Here is a 19,198-nt window from a genome sequence, read left to right as displayed (position 1 = left end):
TTATAAAACTGGATCCATATGGTCATTTCACATAGTTTAATTGAAGAAAAAAGAATTCAAGCTGGTAATCGTTTGTCACAGTTCACTGAAGCAAACAATTCCTATAGTCATTGCATGATGAATGCAGCAAAGGCCACAGGAATATCACTGGTGAGGCCCTCATAGGCTTCTCCAGTGTGATGAATGACCTTTAGCCAGGCACTGAACATGTTGCCTGCCACTCACACACTCATAACTTTATGTACTTTTGAAGGCAATGTGCTCCATGCAAAAGGCATACATTTTATATAATGTAATGCAAGCTGTAATTCTTCAAAGATCTTCAACATAACAGCAATGATGATGTAGAAACTGGCAGAAAAGATTAGAGCCTAAAATTGGCAAACCCTAAACAGAAGTATGTGTTACATTAAACTCCACTTCTATTTTAAATAAAAGATGGCACCATTGAAGGAGAAAACTCTGTACATTGCACTGAATTATTACTTTGATTAAATAATCATTAGAAACAAGAAGCAATCATTAGCACAATTTCTAATAGACACAAATAGGCAAACAAGTGAACTACAATATTTTCTGGCTGTATAACAGCAGGTTTAAATAGGATCATATATCAGTGTCTGAGTGCAATCCAAAATGTTTGTAAAATGGCCTAAATGTGAGTTCAAATATAACCAGATCAGGATTCACTCACCATTCAATTCACACATGCAAGCTGAAAGTCCATCTGGGCAGCATGATGAGGTTGGTGATATTCACATCCAGATGTATTTCTTATTTTTGTTTACTGAGATTTTTATACCGCCCTTCCATACAGCTCTGGGCGGTTTACATAAAATGTCATAGGGTAAATTACATAGAACATAATCATAACAAATATAACAATCATAACATATCAACTAAAACAATATTTCAACTGGAGAGTTAACTTTGACAGAATCTTAGAAAGATGGGAGGGGGCCAGCCAGCCAGCTCACAACTGTGGTCAACCTCGCCCTCCATTCTGCAGACATGTCATCTAAGTGCGCCGGTGGCCCCACAGAAACGGAACGCTGCATCGAGTCACTTATGGCTGTCTTCCAGCGCTACGCTGGCCGCGATGGGAACGCCCGGTCCCTCTCCAAAAAGGAGTTTGTTACGTTTATGAACAAAGAGCTGGCATCTTTCTCAAAGAACCAGAAGGACCCAGGCGTCCTGGACCGCATGATGAAAAAGCTCGACATGAACTGTGACGGCCAGTTGGACTTCCCTGAATTCTTGAACCTCATCGGCGGTCTGGCTGAGGCCTGCCATGAACATGTGTTGTCCTCCCCAACCAGTGGTGGACCAAAGAGGTCATGAACCGCCCCCTCCCGTTCTGACCCATCGCCGGCAAAATCCCAGACCTTCCAGAAAAACGATCTCAACGTGTGACCAAAACCAACGACACCATCTGCATGCTAACCAATAAAGTCAACGTGAAAATTCAAAAAAAAAAAAAAAAGAAAGATGGGAGGGGGGACTGGCCAATATTGTTGGCATGTAGCCCACATACCACACTTCTTAAGGCATGGGTGGCCAAACCGTGGCTCTCCAGATCTCTATGGACTACAATTACCATGAGCCCCTGTCAGCAGTCTATAATTGTAGTCTATGGCCACCCCTGTCTTCAGGAGTAGCCTTTGTGATTTTTAAGTACTGTGTGTGATTTTTAAGTCCCCAAGAAGATGGGGGCTGGACTGGATGGACCTTTGTAGTCTTTTCTAGCCCTGCATGATTCTGATTCTAAAAAGAAAGTCATCTCTATACCCAAAATACTATACTTCCAGGGAGTTTTCTTTCACACACATTTGTACAGGATTATTGCATCTTCTTGATGCATAAAGAAACAGAGAATAAGAGTTATCACACTTGGGAAGCTATTATTAAGTCTGGGGTTAGTCGTGATTCTGCTCTTTATGAGGTATTGTGGATACAAGTCCAAGGCTTTCCTACTTAGACTGTTCCTGCTGATTACAGCTTTACAGCAGATCAGCTCAAAACAAAAAGGTGGAATTCATCAGAGTGGTTCAACTATTCTCATGCTTCTAGAACTGTCGGCTGCATTGGATGTGGTCGACCACAAGCTGTTAGCCCACCACCTTGCCGGGGAAGGAATTGTGGGAACAGCCTTACGGTGGCTGATCTGCTTTCTCCAGAATTGGACAGAGAGGGTGGCAATCGGAAAAGAGTTGTCTGGCCCCTCTGAGCTCCTGTGGGGTGTCACAGGGGGCAATACTCTCCCCCATGCTTTTCAACATCTATGTGCGCCCTCTGGCACAGCTGGTCTAGGGCTTTGGGCTGCATTGTCATCAGTATGCAGATAACACCCAGCTCTATCTCTTGATGGAAGGCCGGCCTGACTCCCCTCCAGAAACGTTTGCCAGTTGCTTGTAAACACTGTCTGGATGACTCAGGCAGATTCGCCTGAAACTCAACCCCTCCAAGACGGAGGTCCTGTGGCTGGGGAGAAGGGGGCAGGATCAGGAAGCACGTCTCCCCTTCCTGAATGGGGTGCAGTTTATGGCTTATGGTTGTACCTGCGACCAGGAATTTGGGGATGTTCTTTGATGCCTCCCTGTCTACGGAGGCACAGATCATGAAGGTAGACCAAGTGATGTTTTCTATCTGTGCCAAGTTAGGCTATTAGCACCCAACTGTCCCCAGAACACCTGACCACGGTGATTCATGCAATGGTCATTTCCAGATTAGACTTCTGTAACTCACTCCACGTGGGCCTTCCCTTGTCTGACTCGGAAATTGCAGTTGGTACAAAATATGGCTGCTATGTTCCTCATGAGATCATCTTGGAGGGCCCATGTCCAGCCTATGCTGAGACAGATGCATTGGTCGCCAATTAGCTTCTGGATCAGGTTCAAGGTTTTGGTTCTCACCTTTAAGGCCATCCACAAGCTGGACTCCACATATCTGAGGCACTGCTTGTTTCCTTATGCTCTTTGTTCTGTGGGTATGAATCTGCTGGTTATCCCTGGCCACTGGGAGGCACACCTGGCCTCGACCAGGCCAGGGCTTTTTCGGTCCTGGCCCCAACCTGTTGGAATAAGCTCCCAGAAGTGTTGAGGGCCCAGACAAAACTGTCAATGTTCCGCAGGACCTGTAAGATGGAGCTCTTCCAACAGGCATTTAGTTGAGGCCAGGCCAGGAAAATCGGGTCCCTCCCTATATAGGCCCCTGTATGGGCCCTGTAGAGGCATTGGCCTCAATCAGCTGGGCATGGGCGCCTCTCCCGTGGACAATGGTGGACTACAGGGGACCAGTACAGTCTGGTGTAATCAGCTGTGGATGGGGGGGGGGGAGGGAAACAGATTAGTTTGTCTGTCATGAGGATTAGTGGTTGTTGTTTTATGGGATTTTCATTGTAAACCGCCATGAGCCAGCCAAGTCCGGGAGAGGAGGTCAATAAATATAATCATAAATAAATAAAATCTGCTCACCCTTGGTCATCAAATCTAGTCCATAATGTCAACCTAGTTTCAAAATTCATTACATTCTAGAGCATGGCAAAGTTTAATGTATGTTTATCATGGTTGATGACTGCACTACATGATCATTACAGAGTTCTGCTGCTAGAACATTCCAAATTCGAAAGGAATCCCAACATTTCATTTCATTTACTTCAGAGAGTACACAGCTTGATGCAGTGGTTAGGAGTGCAAACTTCTAATCTAGCGAGCCAGGTATGATTCCCGCTCCCCCACATGCAACCAGCTGGGTGACCTTGGGCTCTCCACAGCTCTGACAAAGCTGTTCTGATGGAGCCGTGATATCAGGGCTCTCTCAGCCTCACCCACCTCACAGGGTGTCTGTTGTGGGAAGAGGAAAGGGAAAGTGACTGTGAACTACTTTGAGACTCCTTTGGGTAGAGAAAAGTGGCATATAAGAATCAACTTCTTGGGACAGTAATTTTATGGTAAAGCATATAGTTATTATGATTTAAAACAATAGTTACTGAAACACAGTGGCATTTTTTTTCTTGTTAAGCAGCAACAAATCAACATTTGGGTCAAAATATGTTTTCCAATATCAGAATGCCAAGCCAGACTATGTCAAATCTGCAGCAAGTTTTTAAAATATAAATCTTTCATTCCTAAACACAGATATTGGGCTAGAAACTTTCAAATGCAGAAAGGCACAATTAATCCCAATCAGGACACTTTAAAAAATGACCAGGTTTCACTGTTAAGGAGGCCAAAATTAGAAAACTGCTGGTTTTAAAAGGCAACAAAAGGGTCTTTGTGTTCATTAATGCTTTGTTTCTTTGTATGACCAACTAGGCCATACAAATTGAGTGGAGAAAAGAAATAAGCCTGCAAGAATTTCTGCTGTATTATCTGAAGAGGAACTTGCTCAGATGAAACACGCAAGCTTTTTTTGTATCTTCAGTTTCACACATACCTCCGCTTAGATATTACTGGGCAGCATGAAAAGTAGAAACCAAATCTTTTGTGCATCACTTGCCAGCACAGCAGAGTATGGTTGTAGACATTTAGGATTTGGAATGCTGTCTATAGTTTAGTTTAAGGGTCACAACAACTCATTTTTGGACATCCTGCCATAGAGGAGTAAGAAATGAGCCTGACAACATTTTATACCCTTGTTATGTTGATTTAATCTCAGGTAAACTATTTTACAAGTCAGAGTAATTTGAACCACAGAACATAATGGGCAGCACAGGTCAACCAATCACAAGTTGGTCCTACACAATTCGATATCTCTTGTTCACTGTTATTTAACACAGTGCATCAGGCTGATATAGTAGAACTACATAGTTCAAGCTTATTTGAAAGAACAGAATACAGTGAAGCACAGAAAACTCATTAAGATTTTTGAGATATGTTGCTGGGTAATAATGCATTACAGTGAATGGGCAATTGTCTTACAGATAAGAAGCAAGGCAACAATAACACATCACAGTGGGAAAGGGGACTGTGTTAGCTATTTCAGAGCTTACTACTGGAAGCAGTACTGATTCATATATTCCATTATGACCTTGAAGGGATCACAACAGTCCAAATGTACCTCTCAGCAGGGGTTTGCTCAACATATGCTAACAGAAATCGAGATGTGGCCCAAATGAAAACATCAGGAAGTGTGGACTCCATGAAAACGCAGGATGCAGCCCAGTGGCTGATTTATGGACTGGTAAGAAACAAACAGCTCTATGCATCCAAATTAGGGTTGTTTTTCTGGAACAGCAGCCTATCACACTGCATCAGGACACCCAGCAAAGGGCTCTCGAAAACCAGGACAGCTTAAAAAACAACATATGAAGACCATGTGGGCCTTCCTGAAGAATGATAGCACCAAATGCCCAATCCTGTATTCCCCGTCAATGAACCTCAACTTCAAATAGAAAATTACTTAGCAGCATAGCAAACACAAATGAAACTCTACAGGAAAAGTGTGTGCATCAACTTTTCATTAACAATTTCAGGCTGCTTCTGCACAGGACACTTCCACTCTGAATGGAGAGCAGCATGCCCATGGTTTATTTTTTTTTTAAACTTCCAGATGACAGCATGCTCATTCTAAGCATAAACTAGCAAATGAGAGCTAGCCACAGGCAGAGCTTCTGTGTGGAAGCTCTGCCCACAGCCAATAAAACAGGGAGGAGCTCCGTTCTGCCTTCAAGATGGCTCAGCTAAGCTCCACATTTTTGCAACAAGGGGACACAGAGAAAGAGGGTGCAGGAGGAGGAAGAAGGGGAATAATCTCAGGAGTGAGCCATCTTCACCCATTTCCACATTTGCTGTTGCTGCTTCTGCACTAGGGGTGCCTTTTTGTTTTTGCTTATGTAAGCAGGCTCTGTCATTGTGCTTCAGAAATCATGTTTGGCTGATGCAGTAGGTTAGGGATCACCAACTCATGGCTGCATCTAGCCCTCCAATGAGTACCAGTCACCCACCTTAAGTAGTAATGTGTGTAAGGAGAGCCAATAAGATCTTCAGGAGGCAGTTGGGTGATTATGTGGGCTGACCCACTGCTCTTCATCTATTCTCAATGTGTGTCCTTTTAAAACAAACCCCTTTCTCTTTTATGTTTAAGATCAGTGGTTCTCAACCTGGGAGTCGGGACCCCTTTGGCAGGGCAAGCAGCTTGGGCAGGGGGGGCGCCATCCACACAACAGCCTTGCGGGGTAGATCGAGATTGAGCGTTCGTCTGTCTGGAATAGTGGGAAAGAGCGAGATTTGCATGGTGGGCAGAACTGAACTGAGAAACCCCAGAAAAAAGCCAATTTATATACAATAATGAACAATGGATCTACACGCCATTGGTGAATTTTGGTTTAATTTCTGTGAAAGAACACTTGCATAATTTTATGGTTGGGGGGTCACCACAACATGAAGAACTGTATTAAAGGGCCATGGCATTAGGAAGGTTGAGAACCACTGTTTTAGAGGGTCATACAGGGAAAAGGCAACACAAAGATATGTTATTTGAGATGTTTAATACATGAGGGAGAGGAATCACAGCACTTACAGGGTGAAACACTGTATTACAAGTTCCAAACATTGTACTGTTGTTATATCCAGGGCTATATAATAAGAGCTATACTAATGTGTAGCTGGATAGCCAGACTATGGACATTTCTAACCTACATTTGGACAATGGATGCTGTTAGTACTACACAGCAGATGTTCTTTCTACTACAGTCAGAAATGTGTTACTACAGACATTAAATTCAGGGGAAAAATGTGTCACAAATTGTAGTGTGGATTATCATCACTTTGAGTGTTAAACTGCTCCCACACAGAGACAACCTTTATTTGTTTACATATAAGAAACCACCAGATATTTCAGCAAGAGCAGAAGGGATTGACTTCAGCATCCTAACAACAATAAAAGACAGATTGTGAATCACTAAACAGAGGAGATACAGATCTTCTTACATATGTTTGTTTTATTTATATTATTTTTATTATATATCCTTCCAGGAATGCTGCAAAGCGGGTTATGTGGGAAAGAAGTAACTTAGCCAGTGTTTCACAGCTGAATAAGGATTTCAATCAGGATCTCCCACATTTGAACTCCTACACAGCACTATATTCTCTTAACAATATAGAAATTTACAACTTATGACAGTCAAAAATAGATCAAGAACAGAGTGTGCCATTCTGCCTAGCTGCTCAGATGGAGCTACAAGATACATAAGATAGCTTTCAAGTGTTCCTTATGTGATTTCATATGACAGTGGTGGAAAGTGCCATCAAATTGCAGCTGATTTATGGCAACCCCATAAGGTTTTCAAGGCAAAATGTGATTTGCCCTTGCATGCTTTGGTGTAGCAACCCAGGACTTCCTTGGTGACCTCTCACCCTATGTGGTACGAACAGAGTTATGAACTCTAGGTTGGGGAATTCCTGGAGGTTTGGAGGATGGAGACTTTGAGGAGAGGAGGGACCTTGGGATGGTATAATGTTCCAAGATAGCCATTTTCTCCAGGGGAACCAATCTCTGTCATCTGGAACTCAATCATAATACCAGGAGTTCTCCAGGTCCCACCTGGAGGTTGGCAGCCATAACTAGGGATGATCCTTCTTAGCATCTGACCCAGGGCTGACCCTACTTTTGTACAAGAGTATAAGAAGGACGGTCTAATAATTAAAGCAAACATAGAGGAACAGACCTATCCACTGGAAATATGATAAATAAAGAAAAATGTCCTATTTTTGTGGTTTTCCTTGTTTCTTTATTCTTTAGGACTTCTGTCAAAACAGAATCCAGGCAATCTCCGTTTTCAGTTCTTTCATCAGTGACAAGTCCTTATATAGTTTAATGTAAACCGCCCTGAGCCTTCGGGGAGGGCGGTATATAAATCTAAAAAAAAAAATAAAATAAAATAAATAAATATATTTATAGTATAATACTGGCCACAGGCTCACATAGGTATGGGGATACCGTTCCGTGTCAATACAGACTGGTATCCCCATACCTATGTGAGCCTGTGGCCAGTATTATACTATTAATATATATATAAGGACTTGTCACTGATGAAAGAACTGAAAACGGAGATTACCTGGATTCCGTTTTGACAGAAGTCCTAAATAATAAAGAAACAAGGAAAACCACAAAAATAGGACATTTTTATTTATTTATCATATTGCCAGTAGATAGGTCTGTTCCTTTCTGATCCTACTTTTGGCCTGCTAGGCCAAAACAGTTGGCTATGTTCATTATGCTACATTTTGTCTGTTGCATCTGCCCACCTGAGTGATGTAGGGGATTTAGCATATCTTCACATCACTGACTCCACAAGTGTTTAAAAAAATGTGAAAATACTAATGTCAGCAGGGAATCTCTGAATCACTATTTAAACAAATATTACTTAAAGCAATTTACTACAGGATAGGCAGGTAGTTGTGAGTTCCTGCATTGTGCAGCGGGTTGGACTAGATGACCCTGGAGATCCATTCCAACTCTTATGATTCTAGGATTCTACTATGTTAAGCAGAATCTGCTTTTCCCCCACCTACCCACCAATGACCTTCACACTTCTTACACATTTCCATGGTTACTCCCTGAATAAAGTCTAAAGACTCCCTGACTACACTCTCTGTTGAAGGGTGAGAAAAGTGTTAAAGGGTGAGAAAAGTGTTGAAGACAAACACAACAGGATTATTCAGCATTATCTTCTTAAGAGACCTACGAGGTTCGTGAGACTGAAAAATGGCCAGTAGTCCAAGGTCACCAAGCTTTCTCTTTCTTGTAATGCCTGAACCCTTTTGCTTTATGTATGAACATTGGATACTGCGGAAAGATAGCAGCCCCATCCATGAAGCCATTAGTAGTATCACCACTATGAAGACTTTTATGTTACTGTTCTAAACCAAATGTTACTTGTTTGGGGCCCAATTTCAAGTAAAGTGATAGAGGGATGAGAGTTTCATACAGCAAGTTTCCTTCTATTAATGAGTTGCCTCTGAAGCACTATGGCTATTTCAAACAGTCCCGTTTTCCCAGCATGATCTTCCTTGGCTATCTAAACATTCTAAGTTGAGCACTATAGAACTAAATCAATATAGCACTTCAGTGCTATAGTGGCACCATTCATATGCCTTGATACCATTGAAATGCCTTAACTGTGGAAGATCGCACAGCAAAAGAAGGCAGTGGAAAAGGTGGCACTGCAGGAAGCATATGAAATAGACATTTTACACTGCATAGCATAGCAATTCACAAGCACTGTGAAGGGGCAGAAAGTGGAAGAAAACAGTTCCCCTCAAAAGTGACTCAGACACACTTTGCTAACCTGATGGAGGCAGGTTTATATGAAAAGGTAAACAACTGTCACTAGCAGCTGGAACGGGTCTGTCTGAAATGACAGAAAAAAATCCATAATCAGCCAGTTGCTAAAAGTGAATACAAAGGCAATTTGAAAATGGCCTATGTTTTTAAAATTAAATTCTTCTAAAGAAGGGGCCGCCTTCTGAGTTCAGCAAAGCCCCTACTTTCCAAGTAATTTAGCCTCCAAACTCCTACTAGGGGTTAGCTTCAGGTTTTGGAAGGCCCTGACAAGACTCTTTTAAAGAACTGATCCTTTTCCTTGATGCTGCAGAATGTGGCTCGTTTTCTTCCTTGTAGGTTGCCAGCAGACCTGTAGAAGAGTGCCCTATCCCTTTAATAAAGGTTTAGAGTATAGAAATAGCAGTTGAAGCTTTTCAAGCCATGGAAGTAAACAGCATAATCTTGTAAATAATATTGTATCCATTAAAGAGGCAAGACATTTTTCTCCTGGCCTGTTAGGAACAGTAATTTGTCTTCTTCCCATCTGCTCACATTCCCAGAGAGGAGACAGGAGGCCGCACAAGTAGGTGAGTAGCTCACCCAGAGGAAATGGGCATATTCCTGTTACTTGTTTACTCTCCTGTGTTATCTCCACCAGCAACAGCAGGGATTACATCTTTCCGCTCCAGTTTCTACCACTGATAAGAAGGAAAAGTCAGATGAAGAAGCAGGGACTCATTACCACTCATTTCACCAAGCAGGTGGGAAAACATTGACAATGGTGTGTACCCATGGCCAGAGCTCTTGGATTGGTTGAGCCTCAGCTTGGATGTCACCCCCCCTCAGGATTGGATGTCACCCCCTTCCCCCCCATTTCACTTTCAATGAGTGATGACAGTTACTGTTCTTTTAACCTAAGGTGCCAATGTGAACGCTGATCAACAGTTTGGTGTAGTGGTTAGGAGTGCGGACTTCTAATCTGGCATGCCAGGTTCGATTCTGCGCTCCCCCACATGCAACCAGCTGGGTGACCTTGGGCTCGCCACGGCACTAATAAAGCTGTTCTGACGGAGCAGTGATATCAGGGCTCTCTCAGCCTCACCCACCCCACAGGGTGTCTGTTGTGGGGAAAGGAATGGGAAGGCGACTGTAAGCCGCTTTGAGCCTCCTTCGGGTAGGGAAAAGCGGCATATAAGAACTAACTCTTCTTCTTCTTCTTCTTACTCCATTTGGTCCTATTTAAAAATCACAACTGAGCGTGCTCTAATCAAAAGACAGTGCTTAATCCTTCCTGTGCTGCCAGATTTATGGCATATGCTCTTTATACTCATGAAGCACAATAAGTTATTATCTTGGAAAACTGCATGCTGTTTTACAATAAACAGATACTGTCATAGCTTTCTAACTGTGTGAGGATCCCACATCTTCAAAACTACAAAGTTATTGATCAAATACAAGCATACTTAGCATCTTTACTGCACCATGACCAAAAAATACATTCATTTGTAACAAGGTCAGACTTTAAATGTTAATCCAACATACAGCTATTTCCTCATGTCACCTTTTATTCCTCCTAGGCTAGATGCCCAAATAGAGGATATTACAATATATGGATATTTTGCTCTCTCTCAATTCATAAGAAAAAATGGTTTAATCAAAATACCTCGTATCTTCATATGTTTAAAAAACGTCTTTACTATGGTTCATTTTTATTTTAAAACAGCTTTCATGTCCTTCTATAAATAGAGGTGAAACGTCAGCATGAGTCAGAATGCTGAAACATCTCTCATTTCTGATTCTGGGCAATTTAGCCTGCAGAGTCTCCACTGTGTACAAAGACCACTTACCTCAGCTATCAAAAACAGCTGCCACTACAGAGCACAGATTAGCTTCACAGCTTCTACATTGCATCACAGCCTACACTGGAATGCTCTGACGTCTGCCTCAACACTGACTTGCATGATGATTATCCTCAGAGGAAAAAACCTTCTTCCCTCCAACTACGGAGCAGCAATATGTAAAGTGAATTTTCAAGCCATGTGTCTCCCTATCAATAATGAAAATGAACTTCAAAATCCATGTTAAGTCATTCAGAGAAAGTTAATGACAGACAAGCAGTTAATGAAGCAAAGTCTTAATGAAGTGTTCAGAATATTTAGGTATCACTGGTTTTGCCTCTGTTTGATCCCTTGTTCCAGATGGCAAAAGGAAGAATGCCTGACAATCAAGGCTTCAGTGAAATACTAGAACACATTCCATCAGTAGAGACAACTGAATCAGTAACACTTTAGTAATTAGGGTAAACTACTAGACTGTAGAAAATGATAGATTAAGATTTTAGAAAAAGGAACTGATGTGAAATAATGGCAAGGAGTCTTTGCTGGGAGTTCCCTGTCAGCCAATAGTACAGTAAGTGGTCTTAGGCAAGCCAAATCTAGTACATTGTATCTTGTCATAAGGATTAACTAGAGAACTTGTGTGTTATCTCTGCAACCTTGAAATTCAGCTATATAAATGCGTATTATTATTATTATTTCCTCTGATTCCTCTGGTAATCTAACGTACTGTCACCAGAAAGGGTTTTTAAAAAGAGTTAGAAACAAATAGATGATATCCTTTCCTAATAAAATGGCCTAATCCCACATGGGAGGCCATCAGTTCCAAAAACATCAAAGTGCTCTCAGTCTGAACCACTTTCTTGAGTCTATACGTATGTTGATTACAGCATGGAATGCAAAAACAAACACCCTCCCACTGTGAACCTATATTGGGATCAAGTATGCAAATATGCCCTCCTTTAGATTTCGCTCTCTCTCTCCCTCACTCACACACACACACACACACACACACAAATTTGCATACAAATTTGCAAGTCTCATCATAGTAGCCAGTTTTCTGAAACTAGTTGAAACTTCAGCAATAGGAAATATATCATAACTAACTTCAAAGCCCGTTCCTAAGAACAGGCCTTGAAAGGGTCCCCTCCCCTGGCAGCTCAAGGTGGCTTTGGGGCGCAGCTCGCAGCTGGATCAAGTGGGGAGGGCGGGGGCTGGCCAGCTAGTTAGCAGGCCAGGGACAGAGCTCCTTAGCAGGCAGTCAGCAGGCTGGGAGGCACTCATCAGCAGGCCTAGCCTAGCAGGCCAAAAGGCCCATGTTCGCAGGCCCTGCTTAGTAGGCTGGGAGGCCCTCGCTATCAGGTCCAGACTAGCAGGCCCTTGACCATGACCCTTTGCCCAGAGCCCTCTCCCCTTACCTGCTGCTGGCTCTAGGCACTGAGGCACATCTCAGAGCAAAGAGGCTAGAGTCCAGGGACAGAGGGCGGGAGCTGCAGGGACAGGGCCTATCGGGGTGCAGCCAGCTTTGGGTACAGCCAAGTGGCTGCTGGCAAGCAGAGTCAGGAGAAGGATATACATAAACCATTTATCAATTGTCACAAGCTACAATTTGTTGATCCAAGAAAAATGGGATTCCTACTCTCTTCCCCTTGCAGTTCCATCACCAATGTGGTTGCTGTACTTGTAAAAGTGGCACAGCCAAGTATTTGGCAGTATCGCCAGTGATAAACTGAAAAACATTATTCTAATCTCATGTTTGAGCCATTTTAAAACTCTATTCATACAAATGCATTTTCAGACCCTTTATATTCCATTGGCTAGTAAAGGCCAAAAGAAAAGATTGGATGGCAATAAATGGGAAACGTTTAGCAGCAAACTGAATTTTATATTCTTCATAGCATTGCCAGCACACCTAGAAATATAAACTAGTCCCTTCCCAAAATGACTGTGGAATGCTTCAGTCTAGCCACTTTATCCTGGTAACATTTCATCAGGATGCTAGCTTAGAATGAATTCAAGAAGAGTAGCCCTAGAAATAGCAAAAAGAAAAAAAATGCTATCATTCCTTGGAGACCAACTGAAGACATAACCTATCATAGTCATCTAAAGCAGTGGTCCCCAACCTTTTTATCACCGGAGACCGGTCAATGCTTGACAATTTTACTGAGGCCGGGGGGGGGGGGTAGTCTTTTGCCAAGGGACGCCACCACCACCTGAGCCCCTGCTCCACTTGCTTTCCTGCCAGCGCCCCCGCTGGGGGCACCGCCAGCAGCAGCTGTGCAGTGCCACACCGAGGGGGAGCCCCAGCCATGGTGGCCACTAGAGAGCATCAAAAGTGAGTCGGTGGCAGAGTGGCAGGGCAGCCCCTGAGGCAGCAGCTAGGGAGGAGGAGCCGCGGCCTGGTACTGACTGATCCACGGACCGGTCCCGGTCTCCATACCAGGGGTTGGGGACCGCTGATCTAAAGAGCTGAGATATACACAAGGGTTAGGGCAAGAAATGTATCCTGATGAAGAAATGCATCCTGATTTGGCATCTCTCAAACAGTGCAATCCTAAACAGGGTTATATTTTTCAATACATTTAGAAGGCTAATTTGTTACTGCGATTTTGCTGCTACTTGCAACAGTCTTGGTAGAAGGATACCCAAATATCCAACCTTGGTATGTGTTCACTACTGATGATGGCACCACCAACTTGTGCTCGGCTGAACTATTAGACCAAAATTACACATGTACTGAAGAGCAAACAAAAGTTTTGAATGTGATTGTAAACCAACCCTGCTGCTTGGCCATCAATCAATTAAAGAATACAATAAGGATATTCAAAACTGCTTGGTTCCATATGATAGAAATGTTACACACATGTCCTTAAAGGTGTCTTTTTTTAAAAAAGGGGGAAACAAAAAACAGAAGTGCTGAAAACCATGTGGCAAATATAAATGTAATTTTAGTTTTGGGAATTACTGGCTGTGGGCTAGTTTATTAGACTTACTATCTTCATATTTTGCAAACAAAGAACAATATGCTCGGTGCAACATAGCATTACTTGTAAGTAGGCATTCTTTTCTATCCTTCAGAAACCATATGAGATCAAGAAATATTACATATGAGCATATATATTTTAGTTAACATAATCAGGCAATACCTGAAACAACGCTTTGGAAGCACATGCTGAGGTATGCTGGATAATATCTTGGGGCAAAAAGAAAAAAAATCCAATCTTTACCTGGGACCAAGAAGTCCCTTACATTCATTTACTGGTACCCCTTGTCATAAGACTACATTTCTCTAATACATAGATTTAAATACATTCATTCTCCCTGAGGGCATGTAAACACACCTGTCTGCTTTATGGAATCAATGCTAGTTGAAGAAGGGAACCAGATTTCCAGTTCTAACATGCTCTGTCCTCTATTTAATTGCCCACTGAGTTCCACAAGATTTACTGTTAACCTTGGCAAGCGTTTAGGCTATCTGGTTTAAAAACGAAAAAGAAAGAAAAGTCGGCCGAGAAGGAGCGCCGGGACCCTGACACCTTCCGACGTCCTCCAGCGCTTAGAGGGGCTGTTGCGTTTGGCCCCGCATACAATTCGCGACGGACACTGCTGCGGAGCGGACCCTGCCCGGGGCACAGGGAAGGCCACGAAACCAAAGGGCGCGCGCCTTCTCCGCCTTCAAAGCCCGACGCCAGCCAGCGCTGCCGCCGCGCGAGCTCGCCCCAAGACGCCCCAGCAGCGCGCCCAGCCCCGCCGGCTCCCTGTCGCCCAGGCCGCTCGCCAAGAGGCGCCCGCCGCCGCCGCGTCCCGCTGGACGGCGCCCTCTCCGGGCTGCGCGCTGCGAACGAAGCGCTGCGGAGGCAGGTGGCCGCGGACGCCGTCGCCCTGGCGCTCAGCCTACCTGCAGGGGGAAGGCAGCCGCCCTGTTGCCCACGTAGCCGCGCACGACATGGCTCTGGATGGAGAGCACCCGGCACAACTCCGCCGCCGCCGCCGCCGCCGCCTTCTCCATGCCTGCGCGCCCCGGGGCTGAGCGCAGATAGGAGCCGCGCGCCCGGCCCTGGCCGGCGTGCCAAGGGCGCCTGCAGCAGCAGCGGCCGCTCGGCGGGGAAAGGCAGTCGGCGCCGGCTGCGGAGCCTGCTCAGCACTCCCGCCCAGCAGCGGGGCAGCCAAGGACGGCAAGGCAAAGCAGGAACCCGGCGGGGGAAGTCAGGCGATCGGCGCAGACACCTAAAGTCTCTTCTTACATCACAGACGAGACTGAGCAGGCAGCGGCTCCCGTGAAAGCCATTTAAAGGCACCCGCACACGCCGCCCCGCGCCCGGCGGGAGGAGGGAGCAGCCTCCGCATGGGCCCAGCGGCCCCCGCATTCCCCCGGAGGAGGAAGGAAAGGAGAAGAGAGGAGCGGAGGGGGCAGCGTCCCCGCCCTCCCCCCTCCAGTGCTTTCCTGCCGCCGTGCCCAGCTAGCCGCCCACACGGCACCTCCGCCAATCTCCCACGGCGGTGGCACCCACGCAATTGCCCACTGAATAACAGGGTCTCACGCTGGAACACCCAGGATGCGGGGCTTCCCACACGTACAGGAGTGCTTAGTCACGACGGCACCGGAGCCCACACGCGGCCCGGTGAATAACAACACACCACTGGACCAAGCATTTCTGTAGGTCGGGCACAAGCTTGCAATATTCCCCACCACCACCACCACCACACACACATTATCGCCCCAATCAATGCATAATAATTTGGAAGGGGGAGGGAATCTGCTCCCACTGTGAAATGTCATAGGCTTGCATGTCATAGGATGAGGTGGCAGTGAAGCGGAGTGCATGGTTTCACTTCAGACTTGGGGGGGGGGGGAGGATTACTCTCTTCATAGCTCCCCTACAATTATATTATCTTTCAAATGGCGCACTAATACGTCACACAAAGGGCTAGGCCACTATCTGCCTTTCTGGTGTTTTAATTTTAATCTGCAGGATATTTTTGCATATGGAAGCATAAAAATGTTGCTACACCTGATATGGTACAGTCCACTGCCCTACTTCAGAATTCTACCACTGTATTTGTATGATGGGTACTCTATCCTCACAAGCCTTGGAGGAGTATTGATAGGGCCTTGCAGCTCAGGCCTACACTTCCACAGCCAGCAAACTCTGCTAATGTTTTCTCTTTTCAGCCTGAGCTTGGTCCCTGCCAACACGGTGTTGATCACCGGTTCAAGTTAGATGGAGATAATCTTCCTGTAGAGAGAGAGATTCTCTCTCTTCATGCCTAGGCACACAAATATTCTCACATGCAAAAACTGAGATTCTTGGCCACTGCTGATGGACACTTAAAGATGTACCATGCAAAGGGGTCTTCACAAAAGCACATATGCAAGCAATGTATACAAGCACTAGGAACCGGGATATAGGAACAGAAGTAGAGCCTTGCTGGATCAGACCAATGATTCTTCTTGACCATCTTCCTGTTTCCCACAGTCAGCCACATTACATTTCCTACTTTCCTGGCTTTGGGTATATTAGCTGATTTGGGTGACAAAAGTGACGTATTTATTTATACAGAAATATCACATGCAAAAACAATTAGACTCTTGGCCACTGCTTCAGATCCTCCAATCACTTTAGGAAGATTTATGTAATATTCATGCAAATGTTCGTAGTAACAATCAGCCCATTAATAAAAATACGATCTCTCCTTTCAATAATCAATGTAAGAAATGCTGATATCTAGGATATCTGTTCCACTTAATATTTCTCGTAAGACCTTGGAGGAGGAGTGTGTCTCATGGCTGAAGTGCCACTCAGCGCTTAATACCCATTATGGGCGGCTGCCCTGCCCCTGTGCTTCCTTCTCCAGCTGGATTGCCTGTCTGTCCATTAGCCAGCCAATCACCTTCTGTCCCCCACTCCTGACCACCCCCTCCTTCCACTTCCCTCTGAGGCTTGTAGGCCGCAGATCCCTGCCATGTGAGAGCTGCCCCTGCCAGTGAGTTCCAGAACACCTGCCTGCAGTCTTTCCAGGTCCTGGAGGAAGGGCGAGGCCATCTGCAGAGTTCTTCCACTCTACCCCCCCTAACCTAGCACCCGTTGTATTCCTGAATGCAATGAGCTTGGCCCCTAGCTAATGTACAACTGTATTAAAAAACTGGAGTAGGGCTGCCTGGAGCTTCCTGGCAATTAGTGAGGGGTTAAGGGAACTTACTAGGTCGGTGGAGGTTCACATGACAATGCTGGCTATGTGTCTACATCACTTCCTATGTGCACCAGAAGTGATATCATGCTGCATCATTGCTGTGAATCTCTGGTATTTGGGCAAAAAGTCCAGGGTAAAAATGGCTTCTGCCATAGATTATTTTTCTCCAAATACCAGAGCATCACCTGGACATTACTGACGTGATGACATCAGAAGTGACTTCACATTGCTAGCAATGTTGCTTGGATTTTTGTCTTTTTACCGGTATGTCCGTCTTCCAGTCTGCTGATTAGTTCCCTGGATTCCTGTTATGCTAACATCAAAACTAGACTACTGTAATGCAATCGATCTAGGTCTCCCTTTGAAATCAACTTGAAAACATCAGTTAATGCAGAATGTAGCAGCTTGGTTATTATCAGAAACAAAGTGAAGCATGCATATTATATACATTTGGCAGTTACTCCTTTGGCTGACCATTAGTTATCAAGTTAAATTCAAGGTATTTGCTACTACATGGCCATATTACAAGCCTTTGATGATTTCTGAAGGATCTCCTCCCCTCCTATGCCTTTCACCTTTGCTCATGTGAATTGGGTTATACTGGTCTAAATGACTGCAAATAAATGTATCTGAGTCTGAATCGGGCATTCTGCAGGTCCAGACTGTGCATCAAAACAATCAGATGTTGTGGCACCCCTGTTTCTTTTAAAACCAACCATAGTTTTTTCGTGATCCACACAGTCAAAAGCTTTGCTGTAATCTTTGAAATGCAAGCTAATTTTCTTTTAGGATTCTCTCATGTGTTCCTGTAACCAACAAAAGTTTCCAATATGATTTCTTGTTCCATTTATGGTAACAGTTATTGTCGTAAGATTATGGTCCGTTAGTTGCAGTTTTTGATGTTTCTTTTTTTGGGGGGGGGGGAATGTAGATTGAGGCCAGTCTGTGGCCCATTGTTTAGGTTAGCATATTTCTTGGCATATTCTTGTTGATTTTGATGGACTGTGTTGCTTTGGATGGAAATAGCTTTGTTGATATTCCACGTGATTCTATGATTTGTTTCTTCCAGTTGCTTTCAGTGCAGCTTCAATTTCTAAAATTGCAGGTTATCCTTTATAAGTTTCTTCTTGTAAGGAATGTGTCATCCTTTCACCTCTTCTGTATAGTTCTTCAGTGTATTGTTCCTATCCTTTATTTTATCCTGTCCAGTTAATGTGTTTCCATTTTTATTTTCCCCCCTTGATTTCCTGTATCTTGTATCTTGTGGAACAGATCTAATTTTTCCTTTTTCGTTGTTCTGTTCTATTGTGAACTATACTACTAATATGTATGATCTGTTGCTGGATGGTTTTGTCTTGCTTTCACTGCATTACATTTCTAACTTATCTAACACCACTTCTTGCAGTGTTTAAACATATGCTGTTTTATGCCTTATTTCAGCCATTCTAATCCTATTATACTGTCCATTCAATGTCTCCTTCTTCTATTGATTGGGTTGATGTGCATTATGTAATTCATTCTGAGTCTCAGTGAGAAAGGTGGACTATAAATAACATCAAAATAAATATGTGTGAGTGGGGAGAGCTACGGTTTCTACTTAGCCTACTGACTTCAAATTGCCTTCCAGCATAATTTCTACTATAAACTGAAAGGGGTCCATCACAAGAGAAGGGAATGTTTACTTGATGACAGGAATAGTTCATCTGATTCATTATGCCTCCTATGGGAATGCAATCCCAAATTACATCCCTATGGTAACTGATATGGGGAGCCAATATTGGCAGCCCCCCCCCCCCTTTTCAATATCTGTCTAAGGCAGGTTTTCTCAGCCAGGGTTTTGATGGCCCTGCAAGGGTTTCCTGAATGGGTGGGAGTTAATTGATTTAATACATTTTTAAAAATTTGTT

At 44.1% G+C, this 19,198-nt stretch overlaps 1 protein-coding gene across 2 annotated transcripts in view; it reads right to left on the bottom strand.

Annotated features, from left to right (window-relative positions):
* Positions 1-15,517, bottom strand: part of PDXK (pyridoxal kinase) — a 61,646-nt gene extending 46,129 nt beyond the window's left edge. Inside the window, exon 1 of one of the 2 annotated variants that reach the window (XM_077342831.1) lies at positions 15,344-15,517. In XM_077342831.1, the coding sequence (XP_077198946.1) occupies positions 15,344-15,466 (123 nt within the window). In that variant the 5' untranslated portion in view covers positions 15,467-15,517. Of the gene's footprint in view, positions 1-14,997 lie in introns of both variants that reach the window. The other variant, XM_077342832.1, reaches the window with a different exon arrangement.
* Positions 15,518-19,198: the final 3,681 nt, after the last annotated feature.

Source organism: Paroedura picta, chromosome 6 (genome assembly GCF_049243985.1).
Source record: "Paroedura picta isolate Pp20150507F chromosome 6, Ppicta_v3.0, whole genome shotgun sequence".
Classification (NCBI taxonomy): Eukaryota; Metazoa; Chordata; class Lepidosauria; order Squamata; family Gekkonidae; genus Paroedura; species Paroedura picta.
Note: the sequence above shows the minus strand (reverse complement) of the source record. Positions and strands in the feature narration are given on the sequence as shown.